The sequence below is a fragment of the Anneissia japonica genome, unplaced genomic scaffold, assembly GCF_011630105.1.
Source record: "Anneissia japonica isolate Jap-2015-1 unplaced genomic scaffold, ASM1163010v1 scaffold3940_len624931_cov186, whole genome shotgun sequence".
In the NCBI taxonomy this organism is placed as follows: domain Eukaryota; kingdom Metazoa; phylum Echinodermata; class Crinoidea; order Comatulida; family Comatulidae; genus Anneissia; species Anneissia japonica.
In genome coordinates this window covers 428823-448989 of record NW_022713530.1, presented here as the reverse complement: position 1 = coordinate 448989, position 20167 = coordinate 428823, and the positions used below count along the sequence as shown (strand labels likewise).

The window sequence follows — 20167 nt, the reverse complement described above, 5'->3', positions numbered from 1 at the left end:
CTCGTTTGGGGACATTCCCATGACTACCTTCGGGCAAATCCTGCCGCCACCATTTGCATGAGTGTACGAACTCTATCATTTGCAGAATGATAGTAACCAACATGTAACAACACAATATAAAATTAAAAACACATTACATGTACAGCTTTTTTTTCTGAACACTTCAATTCACTTTAATTTTCATTTGGGTTCAGCAAATTCATCAAATGACAGTGCTTAAAACAGAATTATCTTAAATTCAAGAAAACATTTCTACAAAATTTCCTCGATTGCTAAAATATAATTATACAACTTGTAAACTGTATCAAGATATATCATAGAACCATATTTCCAAGGTATGAAAGTAGTAAAAATGTAGCGCGTATATTAGTAACTTCTGTACAGTGAATAACTTCTTGTCTGTAAAGATGTTAGGTGTGTATTGACCCAATACAAACGAAAACAAAAAGGGTGTTTGACAAAAACGCTTAATGAGATACAGATTTCTGAATATTTAAAAAACTGGTAGAATATTCTTGATTCTAAATACAGTATTAAAAAATCTATCATATTTTTTGTCAAACACACATTTTGTGTCTTAAGCTTTGTCTACAATATCAAATGTTATGTGACAAAAAAAATGTGATGTGCCCATATATGGGTACAATAACGTCATATCACATATCATCAAATTGTACTGTATCATAAAAAGTTGAACGTGTCCAACTCTATGTTCCATCAAATTTTACAACAACAATTTTTGATGAAATTTGATAGCGTAGACAAAGCATTAGAAAAATCAGTTGTACAACATATAAATTCCCCCCCCCCTCCCCCACTGGAGCCTGGATTTAAAATCTGTTCTGACATTCTTTAGAAACAAAGGGTTAGAAGGAAAAAATGGTTTTAAGGAAAGTGGGGAAGAGTCTTCAATTACTTTGGCTTTTAACAATATTTGGATTGCTGTTATTATAAATATGCAGTAATTTCAGTTGTTCCTTACTACTGTATACTATTATACATTTATACGTTTGATGTGTGTTGTGAAAATATTATAGGTGTGATTTTTTGCAAGTGATTCTGGAGGGAATTGAACCTACCAACTCCAGATAACTAGCCTGGTGACAAAACCACTAGACCACTGAGATCGGATTAAACACTATTCACTAAGTGTACGTTCAGTGGTCTAGTGGTTATGACAAAATGGAATACAAACTACTGTACGATTGCCCACCGTCTTTCCGATGAGACGTTTAAGCAGTTGGTCCCGTGTGCAATATGGCCAATGTGCACGTTAAAGAACACAGTACACTTTTCAGAAAAAAAAGTAGGGGATTGTCTCTTGGTGTACTGCCCAATTCACCACCAGAAGGGACCCCACTGGAACCAAGTCTTCGGACTTAATGGGTTATTCTTGGTGTGAGTCACACCGAAATATTCCTATCCTATACCTAAGATGGAAGAGATTACATTTGGTTCACAGAAACCAAAAATATCATTTTTTTAAATTTGATAACTTGCGTATCACAACGTAAAGTTGATTGTATAACATATAAATTTCTCCATATAAAAATAGTTTTACAAGAATTTATTAACAGTCAATAGAAGAAGGTGCATAAAAACTGTAACTGGCTTCTCAATATACTGTAATGACTTATCTGCTTTTCGAATTGCAGTACAAATATTAGAATTCATCAACCCACAACAAAATCAATTTATATTTCTGAACAATATATATATATATACATAATAAATTCCTACATAGAATTTTCCAATAGAAATAATACTACAGAGTAGAAATTATAATTTTACTTGACTCAATGAAACAAATTCACTGACTGAATTTACCAATTGAAATAATACAATACAAGTAAAAATTACATTACTGTATACAGCATAACAAAATGAATTGAATTCAAATTAATATAATTTTCATATTTCATGAAGTGGTGCATATTATACTTAAAACAAAACATTGAACTTGGTACAAAGTCTACAAAGAAAAGATGGATTACTATACCCAGTGGCATATATATATAAGGGGGAATGCTTGTGTATCATATCATCCTTTTCCCCTACAGCTTGGCTGATGGTAGTTCTAACGGAAATTGCTTAGACAATGGATGTGAAAAAAATGATCATGAAATGTTAGCGTTTGGTTAAAACATTGGAACTATTAAACACCAATTCTGCTCCATAACATCTTAAGAGAAGGGGAGGGTTCCTTGAAGAAAAATGTAACATTCCTGCTTATAAATAAACATGAGATCATAGCAATAACCTCATGTTTATTCATGAGTAGTGCAAGTACTGAACACTGTGAATCAGTGATTCTTTGTGATCATTCTAATCCAATTCATGGATAACAATATTTGAAAAACTGACAGCACTGGCAGTTCGATGGTCTTGGAGTTCAAGCGGTTTGTCCGCATCATCGTCAACTGCAATGATTTCACCTGATTTCATCTCCACATTGTTGTTATTTAACTGTTGATGTTCCTTATTGTCTTCTTTTAGAATCACCTCATCATCGGAGGTTTCCAATCGTTCACTCTTGTTTTCATCAAACGCTTTAGTCTCTTCCTCCGAAGTTTCTGATCTTTCGCTAAGACTCTCACTACTCCGTTTACCACTCTTGCTTGACCTTTTCTGTCTTTTCGTTTTTCCCTTCTGTCTAGGAGACTGAATTCTTGATTCTACTGCCTCTGAATCGCTATTTTTATCCCCAACATTTTTCAGGGTTCTCCTGTTCCTTCTCCGGTTTTGACCGGTTTCCCTTGGTTTCAAGATATTCACTTTGATATTATTTGAGTTAAGCACAAACTCAGAATCGCTGAAAGAATTCCAAGAGTTATCTTTGATCTTCTCATAGGACAGAGTGCGTCTTACTTTGGGCGCTTGCCCCTTTTTGCCTTTTCCTTTTTTTACTAGCATTTCAACCTCGACCTCTTCACAGAAGCTAACAGATTTGTGACAACGTCTCCTGTTGCCACTTAGAAGGCTTTTTAAGGATGACGGTGAAGTTGGCGTTGATGACTGCGATGTAGTGTCATTGCAACCATCAAGGTCGAGGTTCTGCCAAGCTGTTGCAAGAATGGCTACATCATTCTCAGACTTGGTCTTTGAATCCTCAGCACCATTGATGTTATCATCCTTTGCACCACTGATCTTGGAATCACCAGCACCATTGATCTTTGATTCCGTTGTGCCATCCAACTTCTCATCCTCTCCATCATCTATCCTTCCATCTCCTGCACCATTCATCAGACTGTATTCTGCATCATTCCCCAACTGCAAAAAAATTACACATATTTGAATTGCTGGTTTCTCACACAAATTTTAACTACAAATATTTTTGGGACCTCTGTGGAAACAAAACTCAGGGCTTACAAAGCTATCCCCTGCATTCCTTTCTCATTTTATATTCTGTGTTCTATGTTTTGTGTTTGCTTTTTTAATTTATTGTATTTTGATGTATTGAAATTGGAGTGCAATAAATATTACAGATTGATTACACCTTCAGCAGACAGACACGCATGGTTCAAATCATGTTGCAAATTTAAATATCTAACGGAAAAAAGAGAACTTCATCTGCATTTTACAATATCACCACCATCATTGGTTTTCAGAATATAAATATTCTCCTCGTTGTGATTTGAACCTAGAATCTCTAATCTTAATCTGGGTGACCTACCAACTTATCTTTATGCTAATTAAGACAGGCCCGTAGGCAGGATTTTCAATGGGGAGGTGCGTTTTGCAACCGAAGTGGACCTTACAATGGGCGACTGCCTAGGGATCCCCGCGAGGGTGGGGCGAATCTTCTGGAAATAATAGGTTTTAAAAAGTGGACTTTTTGAAATTTGGTGGTCCAGGGGCAGAGGCCTGGAGGGGGTTTATGAGAAAATCGACAAAGTAGCCTTTTGAGGGTCTTGCATAATAGATTTCTCAAACACATAATTCATGAATATTTCATTTAAATTTTCGTTAATTTGGGTGTTTTTGGGACCTGAAGAAGTAACGTTATTATGTTCTGTACATCTGCAGATAACATTCTTCATTTTATATAGATCAATCTGCAATCACCGGAGACGATCAATTTCTAACAAATTTCATACCACATTTATATTAAAAATCAACGGTTAGATAAGCTGGCAAATATATAATGCAATGCATGCTATAGCATTTTGTGATAATTAGGAACGATTTTGTGAAATCATAGGTTTTAAAAAGTGGAACTTTTGGAATTTGGGGGGGGGGTGCATCCGCACCCTCTGCACCCCCATGCCTACGGGCCTGTAAGAATACTACTCGAACAACTTTTATGAGCGATATTATGTGAATTGGTGCAAGACAAACAAGACAACCATGGTGGAAGACTTACACTGATGTGCAGATGCATTTTGTCCGCATCTAATGTAGTCACATTCAAGTTTACATCATTTGCACCAATGTTATCGAACACACCACTGTTGTTACTGTCTTCATCAAACACTGTCTTGACATTATTTTCAGTTAAGAACATCTTTTCCTGCCAGATGAAAATAAAATTAAATGTCACAATGCAATATTATTCAAAAATAATACAGCAGAACCCCTCCTTTGGGACACTCCAAAGTGACACCACTATGGCTGTGAAGAGAGGGAATGTATCTTTTGATACCATGGCCAACCCATATTCAGGGGACAAACCTTTTAAGGGGACACCTTTTTCAGCCCTGAAGGTGCCCCTTTAATAGGGGTTCTACAGAGTAAATTTTGTTTCCCTAGTCTCCAGGTCTGCTGAGAGTGGCCTGGACCAAATAGAAGTGGTCCGTGGGCTAAAAAGGGGCCCAGCCAAAGCGAGTAGCACGATATGCTACCCACCCACCATCTCATGGCCACTGCTTTCCCATGTAATATTAATTTTTTTAATGATATACATGTTAAAACATACATTTGAATGTTTAATCTATCTGAAAAATAACTTTATTAAAGTGGAATAACTGAAATCATTGTAGAGTAGAACTGTTTAATCAATAATAAACCAAGCACAATTTGATGTAAGCTTACTGCGAGCTTTCGTCTGTTGTTAACATGACTTTGTGGTATATGTTAGAATAAACAGTTCTACAATCATTATAAGCAAATCAGATGAAACTATTCGAATATTACTGAAATCATGTAATAAAAAATCCTGTTTGAGTCGCATTATTTTGCACTCATGCATAGTTTCAAAATCACAGAATATAACACTAGTAGTGCTCAGTAATGGTAATTCTGTATTATCAAAGTGTGAAAGTTGCTGGTCACAATGACAATAACATACGAGAATGACATATATTTGCTGGTACATTACTGTATGTTTACAACATAGGCCAAGGGATATCAACTCAAATTCAACACTAGTAGTGCTCAGTAATGGTAATTCTGTATTATCAAAGAGTGAAAGTTGCTGGTCACAATGACAACAACATACGAGAATCATAATGACATATATTTGCTGGTACATTACTGTATGTTTACAACATAGGCCAAGGGACAGCAACTCAAATTTTCTGTACCTAAGTCTAGTCGCAATTTTTCAAACCCAGGACTAATCCTGCGTCCTTAAGGTACGTAAAACATTTCTACCGACACACATGCTACTCTTCATAAAGGAGCTTTTAATTTGCGCGACAATGTACTGTAACTCTAAAACAGATTCACTCATCGTTTTAATTCCATAGAGGTATTTCCGGGATGATAATGGGTTCGCCTAAATTATGAAATATGTATGGTCAACTAAAATGTTTTAAAAAAAGTCACACCTGCAAAGATTGCTGGTTAATTCCAGCCATCAGCATATCCCAGAGTCCTTTGCAGCTTGGCTGCTTCTCCAACGCTACTACTACATTTTCTGCTGAGACATCCACCAAGACATCTTTGCTTATCGTGCAACCATCGGTAAACTTAAGATATAGTGAGTACTGAACTGGACCACCAGGGTTGGCTGCGTCCATCATCTTGATGCTGACAGCATCCTGAAGAGCTGGGAGTTGGTAGACAACCGATGCAGGCTGCACACCACACGCATCAATTACCAGATGAACAAAATCACTGTCTTGAGAAAATGTAAATGTTGGATGCACCAATGTAACCTCTTCCTCATTATTCTTGAATAGAGACAATAATAACTATTTAGCAACATTTACACAACAACCAATCAAAGGTAATATGTTAAGGATGTCTACATTGCATCAACGATTAGGTGGATGGAAGCTACCGTAGCCAGTGCTGTATCTAAGGGCAACCAAAAGGTAAATCTCAATGCCAAAAAAACATAGCCTAGAGTATAAATACTAATTGTGAATACCACTATAAAATAAAATATATGTATCTTTATTGATTGTAGAATTCTTAAATTTAAAACCAAGTAACAAATATATACATACTGCTATGTACAATATATATTTTTAGTAGAAAACACAGTACAGTAACGGTAATAAGAATTAGGAGTTTAGAAATAATTTACCGTACATAGAGGAAACAGCAAGATAAGGCATACTGTACTCAACGAATGAGATACAGTATAAAAAAACAAGATTACATAAAATATTTTTTCACTATATGTATATGTAAAATCCATTATCAGACTCTGATTACAGGAGGAATCACAGGTTAATGGAAATGGGAATATTCCCTATGGCCCTACCCTGCAAAACCAGGGACTGTAGTTATAATATATACAGAAACATTAATACAAACTTGTGAGGATGACAGAGCAGGACTAATAACTCTAAACAGATTAAACATGAATGCTGTTCCAACCAACACCAGGAAGAGTCAAGTACTGAATTTCCACAAATGTATTCCTTAATATGTGTAAATATAATCGACAGAGGTAGACCTATTGTTTAATTAGCTTCTGTGACGCATGACTAGTAGTGCATAGCCAATGACTATTGTGCGAGGCCTGTGGCTTCGATATACTTTGACCTAACCTTGTCATCATTCCAAGTCAACAAATTTAAGCAAGCAAAAGATTTGTTATTATTTGTTGAGTACTCAATTCTCTGCAAAAATTAGATTCGGGTTAAACTGTGTCCTAGAATTCAGACGACGAGGACTTTACATTCTTTTATTAAAAATCTTATTATTGTCATGCAATTGAAAGCGCCCTCTATCATGGGGTTTTAACAGGGTATGACATTAGAAATTTAGGGGTACAATATCAGAACGTGAGGGTACGATATTAGTACGTGAGATGAGGTAACCAGGGAGAAATATTTTACTGTGTGTATTTTTTGTTAGTTCTGCCTGCATGAAAATTTGTTTTATAATGTGTTCAAAATTATACTAATTGTTAGTTTTCTACTGAAATAGAATAAATTATAAGTTTTGGTTTAAGCTAGGCCTACTTCAAGCAGCAGTTGACTTGGTTGGGACCCCCCCCCCCCCATCGGACGGACCCCCCCCCCCCCCCCCCATCGGACATGTCAGAACCCCTGTTGGCTGATTTCTGGAGCCACCACAACTTCAAGCTGTACCTTTTCCTCCTCTTTACAATTTACAACTATGGGTTCTTCCATTTTTCCACCTTCAACTTCATTGCTTCCAACAATCTCTCCGTCATGAATATCTGTGTTATTTTCCATATTTTTGAGCCAGTGAACATCACCGTTCGATTCATCTTCAACAGGATCTGGCAGCTCTTGGATCAATGGTTCTGCATTTGCAGTCGCAGGAGCAAAGGATGGCATGGCTGGCAATTCTTGCATTATAACCGGAAGCGTGACAACCAAACATCTTTTGCTCTTGTCAAACTTTGCTGTTCCACGATCATCGTTCACAGGATTAGGTAATGTTATGTCTAGTTTATACGACACAGGCTTAACACACTCAATAACCAACTGTCGTTCATGCACCTCCAAATCAACATTGGCAGCAGAGTCTAAAAGAGGTAGTTTGATTTTGATTACAAGTTCTTTTGGCCGTGTGCTGGTCATAGAGTCAGGTGAATTCGTGAAATTCTGCATGTCAAATTCTCCCCTGTGAATTATAGTATATTCTGGTACAGTATAATTTGGTTTGCTTGACTTTGAAGTAATTTTGTCATTGTCTTTGGGATCTTTTATTGGTGACCTATTTTTGACATCATCGTCATAAGGATATTTTAAGTTTAAAGCAGCAACACCATCTTCTATAGTTTTTGGTTTGTTCCCATTCTGAGTCCTTAACATAGTTGCCACCGGAGTTCCTTTAAATTTTAATTTTTTCATTTCTTTAATGTTTGCCTTATCAAATTTTACTTTAAAGTTCGTTTCAATTCCATCTATGGATGTATCTATCATCAATTGTTTTAATCGAGGTTCTTTTTCAGCAAAAATAAACGTATCTGGGTGAAAAACAACATCATAAACTCTGCAAACTGCACCAGCTTTGTCGAGGTCATCCCTACCATCAGACAAACTGTAGGGCATCGACCACTGGTCACCTTTGGATTTCTTTCCCTGGGCATTAGTCCTAATCGTTGTGGTCGACGAAGCTTTCTCGATTCTATCATTCTTGCAAACATTGATAAATGCCTTTTTATCGCCATTTACGCTTGTTTTCAGCACGAATCCAGGGACAGGGTAAATGAATTGGACGTCAGTTCCACGTGCAGCCTCCATTTTGGTTATCTCCTCTTCATACAATTTACGATTTTCCGGATTTGAGATTTCCTCCGCATATTCAACAAACATTTTTCTAAATTTTTCATCCTTCAATGCATTTTGAAACCTATCTACCTCCTCAGATGTTATGTCCATGTCTTTTAGCGAATCCATTTTACTTTGAGATAATGGCGATACAGTGCAGCAGAAATATTTTAAATGTAAGAAGTATACACTCGCTAGGCCTAGCTAGGTTGATGTTATTGAATTTATCGCTATGCACATCCAGTGCACATGCGCAGACAATACAATTATCGTCAACAACGCCACACAAATAATCGTACAAGATTTGTTTACTATTCAATCAATTAATCGTTCTGTTCGATAGGTGGCGCTATCACTGTTTCAGTTATTATAGAGATTAGTAGTTCTCGTAACCACAAGGACGTACCCAAAAAGGCTTTAAAAAAAATGTTACTTGGTTATAATCGCATAAGTTATCAACTTTTGTTAAGTCACAGATTATTATATAAAAAAAAATTCCATAATTTACAGAAGTTTTACTATCAAAATTCTTAAATTTTCTGCCCAGATTTTCTGGCAGAAATATTAATACTCAGTACTTTGATCATTAATGTAGTAATTAATGCAGTCTACAGGAATATATTTTTTACAGATTTTCGCTGTTGGAAGCTTAAGGAAACACGATTATAACAGACTACAGCGTATCATAAATCAGGCTGAAAAAAATCTACAACAAAATAGACAACTAGATGATATCTGTGAGATTAAAATTATTGATAAAGCAAAGAGTATTTTAAAAGATAGTTCCCACCCACTAAATGCATCTTTTACTTGGCTACCCTCGGGTAAAAGATTAAAATCACAAGTCAATAGAACAAATAGATATCTTAATTCATTTGTACCACTTTCCATTAGAATGCTTAATCAAAATATCAAATACGTTTTATGGCCTAATTATAATTTATTTTCTCCACTACTAGCTACTTATTATTTATACTGACTACTGCATTTTGTTTGCGATGTGATGTACTAACTGATTTTTGAAAGGACAGAAATAAAGAATCTTGAATCTTTATTTTATTTAAGTGGCTGTATATCTTTATTGAAGTATTCAAATTTCAAGTGGTAGCGCCAAGATTTGACCAATAAATGTCGGAGAGGTTCATGACCAGAGGACCAATGTCTCAGACTAGAGCACAAGTGGGCAATACCAAGAACAGCCCAGAACCACACTCAAAAGCTGTCCATGGAACCGTCAGAGGCTCTGACAGTTTCGGCTTATTTATCAACTTTAAATTATAGTAACTCGAAATCTGTAAAATTTAAATTTTTGTCCTCCCAAAACATTGCTTTTTCTTCACCTCCCCTCCACTAGTAACACGTCTGTAAATTACTAGTTATGATGAAAACTCATCCAGCATAAGAAATCACCAGTATTACATTCAGTACTTTATTCAGAGCAATAAATAAGCATCAGTTTGATAAATTAGTATCATTGTCATTATTTATTCAATTTCTCTTTCTAGAAACAATCAACCATTTACCTCTTTTACAACATAAAACAAAGACATATGATAGTAATATAAACAAATGAAATTGTAGAGATAAAACATAAAATATAACACTATAAAGACACGAAAGTTAAAAAAAAAACAATACTGTATAATCATTTGAAATACATAACTAGTGAACATAATAACAGCAATGAAACAAATAAATATACGAAATCTTTTCCCATTTAATAAGGCCAAAAAAACTCATTGTGTTTACTTTTTAAAGCTCTGGCCCGGGATTTATCAATCTCAGCTTAGCAAATGTCTTAAGTCAAAAAAGTTAAGATGTCCCTAATAAATATCTTAAACTGATTTATTACCCAATCTTAGCAAATTCTTGGCTTAAAAATCGTCCTTAGATGGTGCCAACGTACAATCGACTTTATAATTTTAAGCAATTTTTAAGCTAAGCAATATGGATAAATTTGACTTAAGCAAAAATATGGACTTAAGACGAATTTATGCTAATTTCTAGTTTGATAAATCTGGCCCCTGGTCTGCCCAGACCAGAGCTGTGCTATGACATCCTCATGCACATATATATATAGGTGTCATGTGACATACTCATGCCCATATATAGGCAAATCACACTTATTTGTCACATAGAACTTAATAGTGTGGACGGGGCTTAGGGGGAGGAGGCTGCCATTTTTCTTTATTTTTTCTTTACAAAGATGGCCACCAAATGCAGACACAGTCAAATGCCTATAGTATACCAGGCGAAGACACAACCTGGACACTGACAGCTTTTGAAGATGATTACAGTAATGCTAAATTTTTTAATCATGAAAATTTAGAAAAGGTGGCAGGCCAAAAAAAGGATGCAGGTGGGGTCAAAAAACATATTTTTTATTTGGCCTAATAATGGTAAATGAATAAAATAAAAATAATAAACAACAATATAATAATACAGAAATATTGTACTAATATTGGAAAAAAAATCATCTCCTCCCACAATAATTTATGTAAAATGAAAAATATATATATACATAAATAATAGTAATAATAAACATTTTCTTTTAAAGCGCATTCCCGTACTTCAATGTACTATACAAAAAATACAATTTACCAAGACAGACATACAAGCATATGATACAAGGAAATATGAGCGTGTCACAGACAGACAACAAACACTGGAGGCCTTGTTGGTTTTTTTGTCTGGCTTGGTATCACATTTAAGGTTTGCCATTTCAAATGCGGCATCAGGGACCAAAAAATGAAAATTGACTTTATAATATATGGTAGTCCCTATTCTCCACATTATTTAGCTTCAAACTGATTGATCATTTACTGGAATCGACTTATTATTGCTCAAAGTTATGAGTAAAAGTATTACAGCTTCTCTGTACTAAAGTATACAATTCATATGCTCATTACTCAGTTTAACATATATAGCGAAAGTACCCTGGTTTTGAGAAGGCATGCCTCATTTTTCAATTATATTAACAGTATTATTAATATACATACATCATTATCTGTATTTATTATGTTCAATTATTTATTATCATTAATATTACCATTGTTTTTTTTATATATCATTAATGTTGTTCTTACTATTAGCCAATCTATTTACTGTTAAGTGAAGGCCTTTTCAAAAATTTCACTTGTATACACTGTACTAAAAGATTTTCAGATTTTATCTGCTTATTAACATTCAAAAATATTCTTAAATAACATAAATGATAAAATTAAGAATATATAAAAATAACAATAATGTATCACTTGATTATACCAATACAGGTTCATCATAAATTTACAAATTGACGATTAAAAAAAATCAATTTAAATATCCGTATCCAAAACCACAACTGGGTTATACTTCACATGGCTTCTAAATGTACCTAGTTGTGTAGATGGATTAAGCAATGCCATACTAAGAGTACCAGTTTAATAACAATCTGTAAAACATTAACTAAAAAATACCAGTATGGAATGTATTCAAAGTTTTGACAATTCATACTGTGGCAAGTTAATATTATTAAAAAAAAGAAACATTTTAATAAAAAAAAAGATTAATATAAATGAGATAATATCACATAGTTTTTCAAGGCCACTTTATTAGACTGCTGACTACGAGAGTGCATTTTAATTAATTTTTTCCTTTGCAATCAACAAGAAATATACTTGTAAATTCCAGCACAGAACAATGCTATTTAGCTTGTTTAAAGATTGAAACCCAGAATCGAGAGATCAAAAGGTAAACGTTCTACATATCATGCTAAAGTAGTGTCTATGTAAGCAACAAAATGATAGAAGAACACCACAGTTGGGATCAGTGTCGCAGCGGTATTGTGAAAAAGCAGGGGCCACAAGTCTCCTGCAACAGTCTCCTAGAAATTGGAACCATCTCGCACACTCCTAGCTAGCGAGCAAGCAAAAATTCCTCCCGGAAACTAACCACTCTCCTACAAATTCATTATGTTCTGTGGCTTCACATTAAAAAGTGTCTTTTTATCTTTATTATTCTAATTCGAGACCAAAGCTGTCAAAGACCATATAAACCCAGGTCCAAAAGTGGTCTTTAATTGGAGGGAGACTTGTAGTTTCCCTAAAGTTAGATACACATGCTATCACCAGCGCAGCAAGACACTAATAAAATATGTTAAGAAACCTATTGAACCAGAATCTACTGGAACGGTCTTCACCAATTTGGGGCCCCAGCAACACTGTGTTGAAACTATGGTAGATTACAATCAGCAGTAGCACTCTAGAATTTCCTATGAATAACAGGTTAGTAAAGATTTAGCAATTCAGTACAATATGGCAGCAAAGATGCCAGTATACATAAAAAGCAAAATTATTGGTTATAGCTTTAAAAATACCTAACTTATACAATCTGAAAAAATAATCATAATTTTATTTTACATGGCATACACAAAATTAAACCTTTAATCTGGTTGGAAATCAGTCTGATGAATTTCTGACAAAGCCGGTTATCACGCTATGTACAGACAACTGCATTGCTGACATCACAACACCCTGTCACAACACTATGTTACCGAGTAACACAACAAAGCACAAGATACAGCTGAGTCGTTTCTCAGCAAAGCTACATTTTACATAGTGTTTTCAAATAAAAGGATCCTGCTAATCTAAGACCACTCCAATTAAAGATTGATTCTGCGGCCCCAAATTGAATTAAATAAAATCATGAGAACACAAATTACAATTTTTATAGAGGCCATGCAGTGCTTTCATAACAATTTTATTTTTTTTCCCTCTTTTTTTTGGGGGGGGGGGGCGGAGCTAGCTATTACCCATCAAAATTAGAGGGTCTCAGAATTAGAGTGGCCACAGAATTTAGAGGGACTCAGCATTAGAGTGGCCTTAGAATTAGAGGGTCTCAGAATTAGAGTGGCCTCAGAATTAGAGGGTCTAAGAATTAGAGTGGCCACAGAATTTAGAGGGACTCAGCATTAGAATGGCCTTAGAATTAGAGGGTCTCAGAATTAGAGTGGCCTCAGAATTAGAGGGTCTCAGAATTAGAGTGGCCTTAGAATTAGAGGATCTCAGAATTAGAGTGGCCTCAGAATTAGAGGGTCTCAGAATTAGAGTGGCCTTAGAATTAGAGTGATCTTAAATTGGAGGGTGCACTGAAGTTGCTCAATAACAACAATGTAATGTGGTATCATGACATAATGACAAAGTACTCTGTATAGACTGGTTGTCATGTTCTATTATTTCAAACTTCACAGTCTAAGCAAAGAATATAATTACATGAACTGTATTGTTTATGCATTATATATTGGTAAAGAAAATATTTGTTATGACCTTCTAAGTCTACTAGTTGAGTGCTGAAAGTATATCGTTAACCAGGCCTGGAAATAAGCTGTTTGCGCCTCCGACCATGAAAAATGCCTCCAGCACCAAATGTTATCTGCTCACTATACAGCCCAAAAGTTTGTTTTGTTTTGTTTTTTTTCCTACGAAATGCCTCCGGGACTGTCATAATGCCTCCGACCACCGGTCGCGTGGTCACACAGTTTTTCCAGCCCTGTCGTTAACTATATATTATGTACACCCTAGTATAGTATTTTTTAAGTCCATTTAATCCCACTTCTAGGATTTTATTTTGCTTAACCAAAAGTATTTTCCTATCTGCAAATATTAACTATTATTTATGATAATTGTTTTTTTTTTTTTTTTTTTGGTTTGTAGGACCATTTATGTACCTTTTAAACCGACTGATCTATTAAACAACCTAATTTTAAAATCTGACAACTTAAGCTTTCTTAATAAAAGTTATACATAAAATAAAATTAATTCAATTCCATATTGTAATTTTCAAGTCACTTTGAATAATAGACTCTATAATATAATTTCTTGGATCTGAAGAGCGAATAAGAGTTGTCGAAACGAAGTAGATAAATTCCCTTTCCTGGGTAAGCATGGCTGCCGGCGAACACTTCCTCATGGCTATCCCGACGAAAGATAGGTATTATCTCATCCGTTGGTGGTCCTTTGGATTTTCCACTACCACTTTCAAGATCTGCTTTTCCATCTGTAACCATAATAAAGATTGGTAAAAAACAATACCAAATACATTATAATGTGCTATTACACAATAGTGATGTTGATGCCTCAATGTAGGATACACAATCCCATTTGCCTTTTAATTCCATCTATAAAATACATAGGAGTTAATGGCTATGTTTATATACAGCGAGTTGCGCTAGCCTCAAATTAATCAAGTGGTGTGAACTCGTGCACGGTGTAGCGAATGCCAATATTAACGCACGATCACTAGCTTACTATAATCCACCAACAGACCCCAGCTTAGCGTATGCCACTGAGTTAAAACAGACATGCATTAATAATTTTGAACTCAGTTAGGATTTGACCAATCACAATAAGCCTAGATGTAAACAGGAAATAAAATTACAAATACAAATATTTCGCAAATACTTATGCCAGCGTTACATAAATCGCCCAGCCTTGACATCTCGCAAGTAACGCCATGGATTAATATACACCCGGCGTATCTGTCAGGTCTGAATGTAGCCAATATCCCTTTAATTGGTCACAAGCTAATAGTCACATTCATTCTAGGAATTACAGGAGGTTAATGATTTTATACTGAATTTCATAGTAAACATACTGTAGTATCAATAAAAAACAAACTGCTCAAGTGCTTGTGCATTTGCCCATATATGGGCATGATGATACCTGTCACGAAAACTTGATAGTGTGAACAGGACTTATAAAGGCAGTGGCTATTGTTACACCAGTCTGAAACCAATTCTTAATTCTGATTAGATGTTACTGTTATAATCCAATTCATACACATAACATCAGTGATGCACTTAGCCTTATTTTAGCGGATGATGAGAGTGGGGCTTAATGGGCCTCAGTGACCTTGGTGAAAGTCAGTTGGGACTTCAAAGGGTTAAGATTGGTGTAACAATAGCCAATGCCTAAGAAACAAATGCAAAAATTAAACATACCTTCATCTTCTAACTCCTCCTCTTCATCACTGGACTCACTAACGTGTACACTTATCGCATTACTTTGTGCCTCTGTCCATTCAAAGTACAATCCAAACCCAAGATCGTAATGGTCAGTCGCAAATTCCCAAAATATACATGCGCCCTCATCGTGAGTTGGTACGCGCACCGTGACAGTTTCACCTCTACCTACCGTGATCACTGCCTCACTATCTTTAGATAATTGTTCTTTGAACTCTTTTATTTGTGGACGTGTCCATATCGAGGCATCAGCCACTGGAGTTTCTACAATTTTTTTTCCAATGAAAAATAAATAATTATTAAGATGTCAAAAGTAACATATAAACTTTTGTTTGCATGACAATGAACAGTTTTAGGAAAAATAATTTGCTGAATTGTATTGTTGATATGAATTACCGGTAAGACATTTAAGGTATCAGAGTGCAATTTCCAGGGACCTAAAGGTCTATATTCTCAAAATTCTCCACCAAATCCTGCATCCGCCCCAGATGTATGTACTTTATATAAAAATAATGAAATCACAATTTTAAGCACTAATTTGGGGAGAACAGGGTGGAGGAACATCATAGAATAGAGTATAGAGTACCAGTCGTGTCGTCACAATACCAGGTGGCGCTCTCTGTTGTCAACAGACGTTGGTTACCGTTCATTATGCCCGAATGAATCCATAGGCTTCCTGGAATAGGCATTTTAAAATCTAATATTTTACCATCAAAATGTACTAAAAGCTGGCATTACATTAGTTATCGAACACACATTTAATCATCAATTAAAATTTACAAAGAAAAATTAAGATACAACATCTTAATAATTAGGTTAGAAATTGGAATCAATGGTTTGTCAGCGAAGAAAATGGCGTCCGGTTAAGTACATTTTGCAAAGAGGGCAGCAGAGTAGTATCAGGTGGTATCGTGACGTAAACTCTGTAGTACTCTATGTTTTATACTCTCTTTAAAATGATGAACAATATAGATGACGTAACCATAAAACTACAGCCCTTTCCAATGTTTTTCACTCATACATAATAGCACTTGCAATACCATTTTACACAGCATTTACTTACCATCCACATTATTACTAGTGCTTTGGGTTGGAACATCACCATTCGGAGGTCCATTCTGTAGCTTCATGTTACTAAAGCTCTCTGACAAGTTTTCACCTGGAAATAAAACACAACAAAGTGGAGGGACATTATTAGTATATAATTATTTAATAATTACAGGTGTCACAAGTTAGAAAATCTACTTCTGGGAAATGTTGTTAAATGAGCTCTCTGAACACATTTAATTGTATTCTCCTGCTATGTATGATGATACCGCCCATTGGTACCGATTTCTGAGAGACAACTGATGATACAGTGGTAAAAACATGAAAATATTGTATTGTGAATTTGCAGGAGATAAGATATTTTCCAGGATATTCATGCTTGTTTGCGGGACTGCATGAGGCAAGATCGATTTCTGGGAGACAAATCTGACTTGCGTTCCACTATATTTATGCCATTATTTATTCATCTTCAATAGAAGACAGTCTTTAATTGCACAAGAACAGACACATCAAGGACCTAAGTTAAGAGTGACATAGGAGCAACATATTAGTATTAGTATACAACCATATTAATTATTGATAAAATTAATGCAAATACTTGTTGAATAATTGTTATTGTTACAATTGAATAATTGTTATTTCTACTATCAATTACTCATTCCTAAGCACATGATTTTATGTATTTTAATGTTTATTGATGTTTTGTTTTGTTTTTTTATACTCTCCATTTTTGGAGGAAATTTTAAATAAATTGAATTGAAAATTGAAATTATGTTTTCATCTCCAAAAATAGAGTTTGCAATTGTAACATCAAGGACAACTTGTGTTCTCGTCCTCTGAATTTCTGAGACGTGGTTTGTCAATGTACTTACTTGAATTTTGAGTTGCTTGCTGTGGTTGCTGCATGCCTTGTTGTTGTTGGTACATCTGCTGCATGTACTGTTGATAATAGTGTTCTTGCAATTGCTTAATGTATGCTTGTTGCTATGCAAAAAGGAAACAAATCAATAAAATTAAGAGACTTGGAAGAACGAATTGCTCAGAGATTTGGAAACAATTTTGCAATTCTTAATATTAGTCACAACATGTGCATAAAATCATAGAACTATAAGTTAGCATTAGGCTTTACAACCTTTGACCTTCATTAAAAATAATATTGAATGTAATTTGACCAAATAAAAAAGAAAAAATGTTTCTCAGCCACACATTTTGTTCATCTTCCAGTTATAGCCCTTAAAATGTTTTAAATCAATTTGAAGAGGCAGTTAAACAAAAAGACATAACTTATCATTTTCATTTCAAATTAAAAATGCACTTCCTTAAATTCATTTTGATAAAATTTTAACAATCAAAACGGTGGGGGAGGAGATGATGTCCATCTATCTCCATCTCCCCACCAAGTCCTCTCCCCAACAGATCCCCACTGTATGTCATACTAGGGGGTTGTTCGTACCTGTTGAGGGTTGGTGGGGTACTGCTGAGCCGCGTACGCCTGAACCTGCGGTAAGACTTGCTGGTAAATTGATTCTTTGATTTGCAACCTGAAACAAGGAATATGATGTTACAATGCAATGCAATATGAACTTTTATAACAGTGACACATATTAGAAAATACGACCTAACGGTGCATCCAAAGATAATCAAAAAATATATATATAATCAAAAAGCAACAAATAAATAAAATGAAAATCTTAACTAAATGAAAGAGATTTGTATATATTGCTCATATAAAAAAATTACTTGTTATTACTCTTTATTACTTATTTACTCTTCACTTTTTTCAACTTTAATAAAATATAAAAAAGTACAGTAAAAATATTGATAAAAAAAATGAAAATAAATGCAGAGGAACTAATAGAATCTACCAGAGCTGGCAATGTTATGATTACAGTAAATTGAATGTAAACACTGATATTAAGTGATAATCAGTCGAATGTTCTTCTCTGAAATCTCATGCGATTTACCATATTGCTATTTTTGAATGTAAACATTGAGATTTTTATGCGATAATCAGTTGAATTTTTTTTCCCTAAAATCTCATGAGAATCAAAATATTGCTATTTTGAATATGACCTTCTTACTTATTCTCATCATTATAAACTTTTGACAGACAGGTATTTCATTAAGATTGGGAAGAACAACAAATTTTGCATAATCTCCAGGTAAGACCTAGCTTCTAAAGAAGTTAAATGCGACAAAAAACAACAATAAATATAATACAAAAATCACATTGTATTGAAAACATTTGGCAAAGTATCAGGTTTTTATCAATTGTTTAGGCAATATCCTGATACTGACAATAATATTTAATCTCATATACAATTTAATGTGCATGTAAATTTTTAAATCCAAGACTAAAAACAAAATATAACCAGCAGTCAGTGATGCAAGTTTCAGAATCTGTCAATTAGATGATAAACAAAAATCATATTTAATTACAACTCATATTTTTTTTGTCAATCCTCCTGCAGTTCCTGTTTCTAATTATTATTGGTATTAATAATTTATTACTGTATTTCATTACCTTTGTTGCTCTTGTTTTAATTTTTCTTCTTCCAATTTTTTTCTAACTTCTTCTTGTCTAATTCGTTCTTTTTCTTCTTCTTCTTTCCTTATTCTCTCTTTTTCTGCTTCTATCCTAGAAAGAAGCATAGAGAATAATAAATAATTTATTTATATTTTATTTGTACAGTAACAATTTACACAACTGTAAAATTAAAAAAAAATATTTCTAGTACCTTTTCCGTTCCTTTTCTTCTTTCTCCCAACGTTGTGCTTCGATATATGGTTTTAATTTTGCGCACTTTGATGTTAAATGTTTACAGAATGCTAGCATAGCATCCGATTTGGACAAGTCGCCTAAAGATTGCCATTCTCGCCTACAAAAAAAATGAAGAAACAAATTAATCAACAAATCCTTTCCACATATTGACACAAATCATAATAAATAACTATCTAAGCTGTCACCATCTTTTTATTAGTGAGTCGATTAGCCAGTTAAGATGGGAACTGTGACATACAGCTATATCAACGCCAGTGGTGGAACAAGTCTTCTCAGAGAAGGACTCTAAACCATGTAGGTCCAGTGTACACACTTGGCTTCAAGAAGAGTAGGGGGTTATTCCGGTGTACTTGTCTATTTCAGCCACCCTGTGCGGCCACAGAAGTTTCGAGCGTTTACGTGCGAATCCTTCTACCACACTACGTAAGCGAAGACTCAGAAAGGAGAAGATACCACCATTTTATAATTTTTCTTGAGAGTACAAAGTATAAGCTAGACGAGGAGGGAAGGGTTTAGCAGTGGATTGTATGTACTGTTAAGAAAATGATACAATGTTGATCAACAAATGACAAAAATCAACATAATCATAGAAAATATATTACATCATGTAGGTAATTCTGAAAAAAACTGGCAAGCGTTAAGTGCATCTCAATGTTTCAAATAGATTGTTTTATTTATCTTCGGAAGTGGTGAGTGCCTAAC

At 34.6% G+C, this 20167-nt stretch overlaps 2 protein-coding genes across 2 annotated transcripts in view; both read right to left on the bottom strand.

The window, feature by feature from the left end:
• Positions 1-1552: 1552 nt before the first annotated feature.
• On the bottom strand, positions 1553-8886 carry LOC117108461 (protein kintoun-like). The gene is made up of 4 exons (XM_033250474.1): positions 7488-8886; positions 5769-6113; positions 4364-4510; positions 1553-3270 (listed from the first exon to the last, which is right to left on the bottom strand). Exons 1-4 carry the CDS (start codon positions 8766-8768, stop codon positions 2326-2328), a joined length of 2718 nt encoding a protein of 905 aa, XP_033106365.1. The 5' UTR covers positions 8769-8886; the 3' UTR covers positions 1553-2325.
• A 3269-nt stretch (positions 8887-12155) lies between these two features.
• Positions 12156-20167, bottom strand: part of LOC117108455 (Golgi resident protein GCP60-like) — a 14932-nt gene continuing 6920 nt past the window's right edge. The window contains exons 3-9 of the mRNA XM_033250467.1: positions 19422-19562; positions 19208-19321; positions 18137-18224; positions 17556-17667; positions 16700-16795; positions 15616-15900; positions 12156-14672 (exon numbers count right to left, since the gene is read on the bottom strand). Coding sequence (XP_033106358.1) covers positions 14461-14672; positions 15616-15900; positions 16700-16795; positions 17556-17667; positions 18137-18224; positions 19208-19321; positions 19422-19562 — 1048 coding nt within the window. The 3' untranslated portion in view covers positions 12156-14460. The remainder of the gene's footprint in view (positions 14673-15615; positions 15901-16699; positions 16796-17555; positions 17668-18136; positions 18225-19207; positions 19322-19421; positions 19563-20167) is intronic.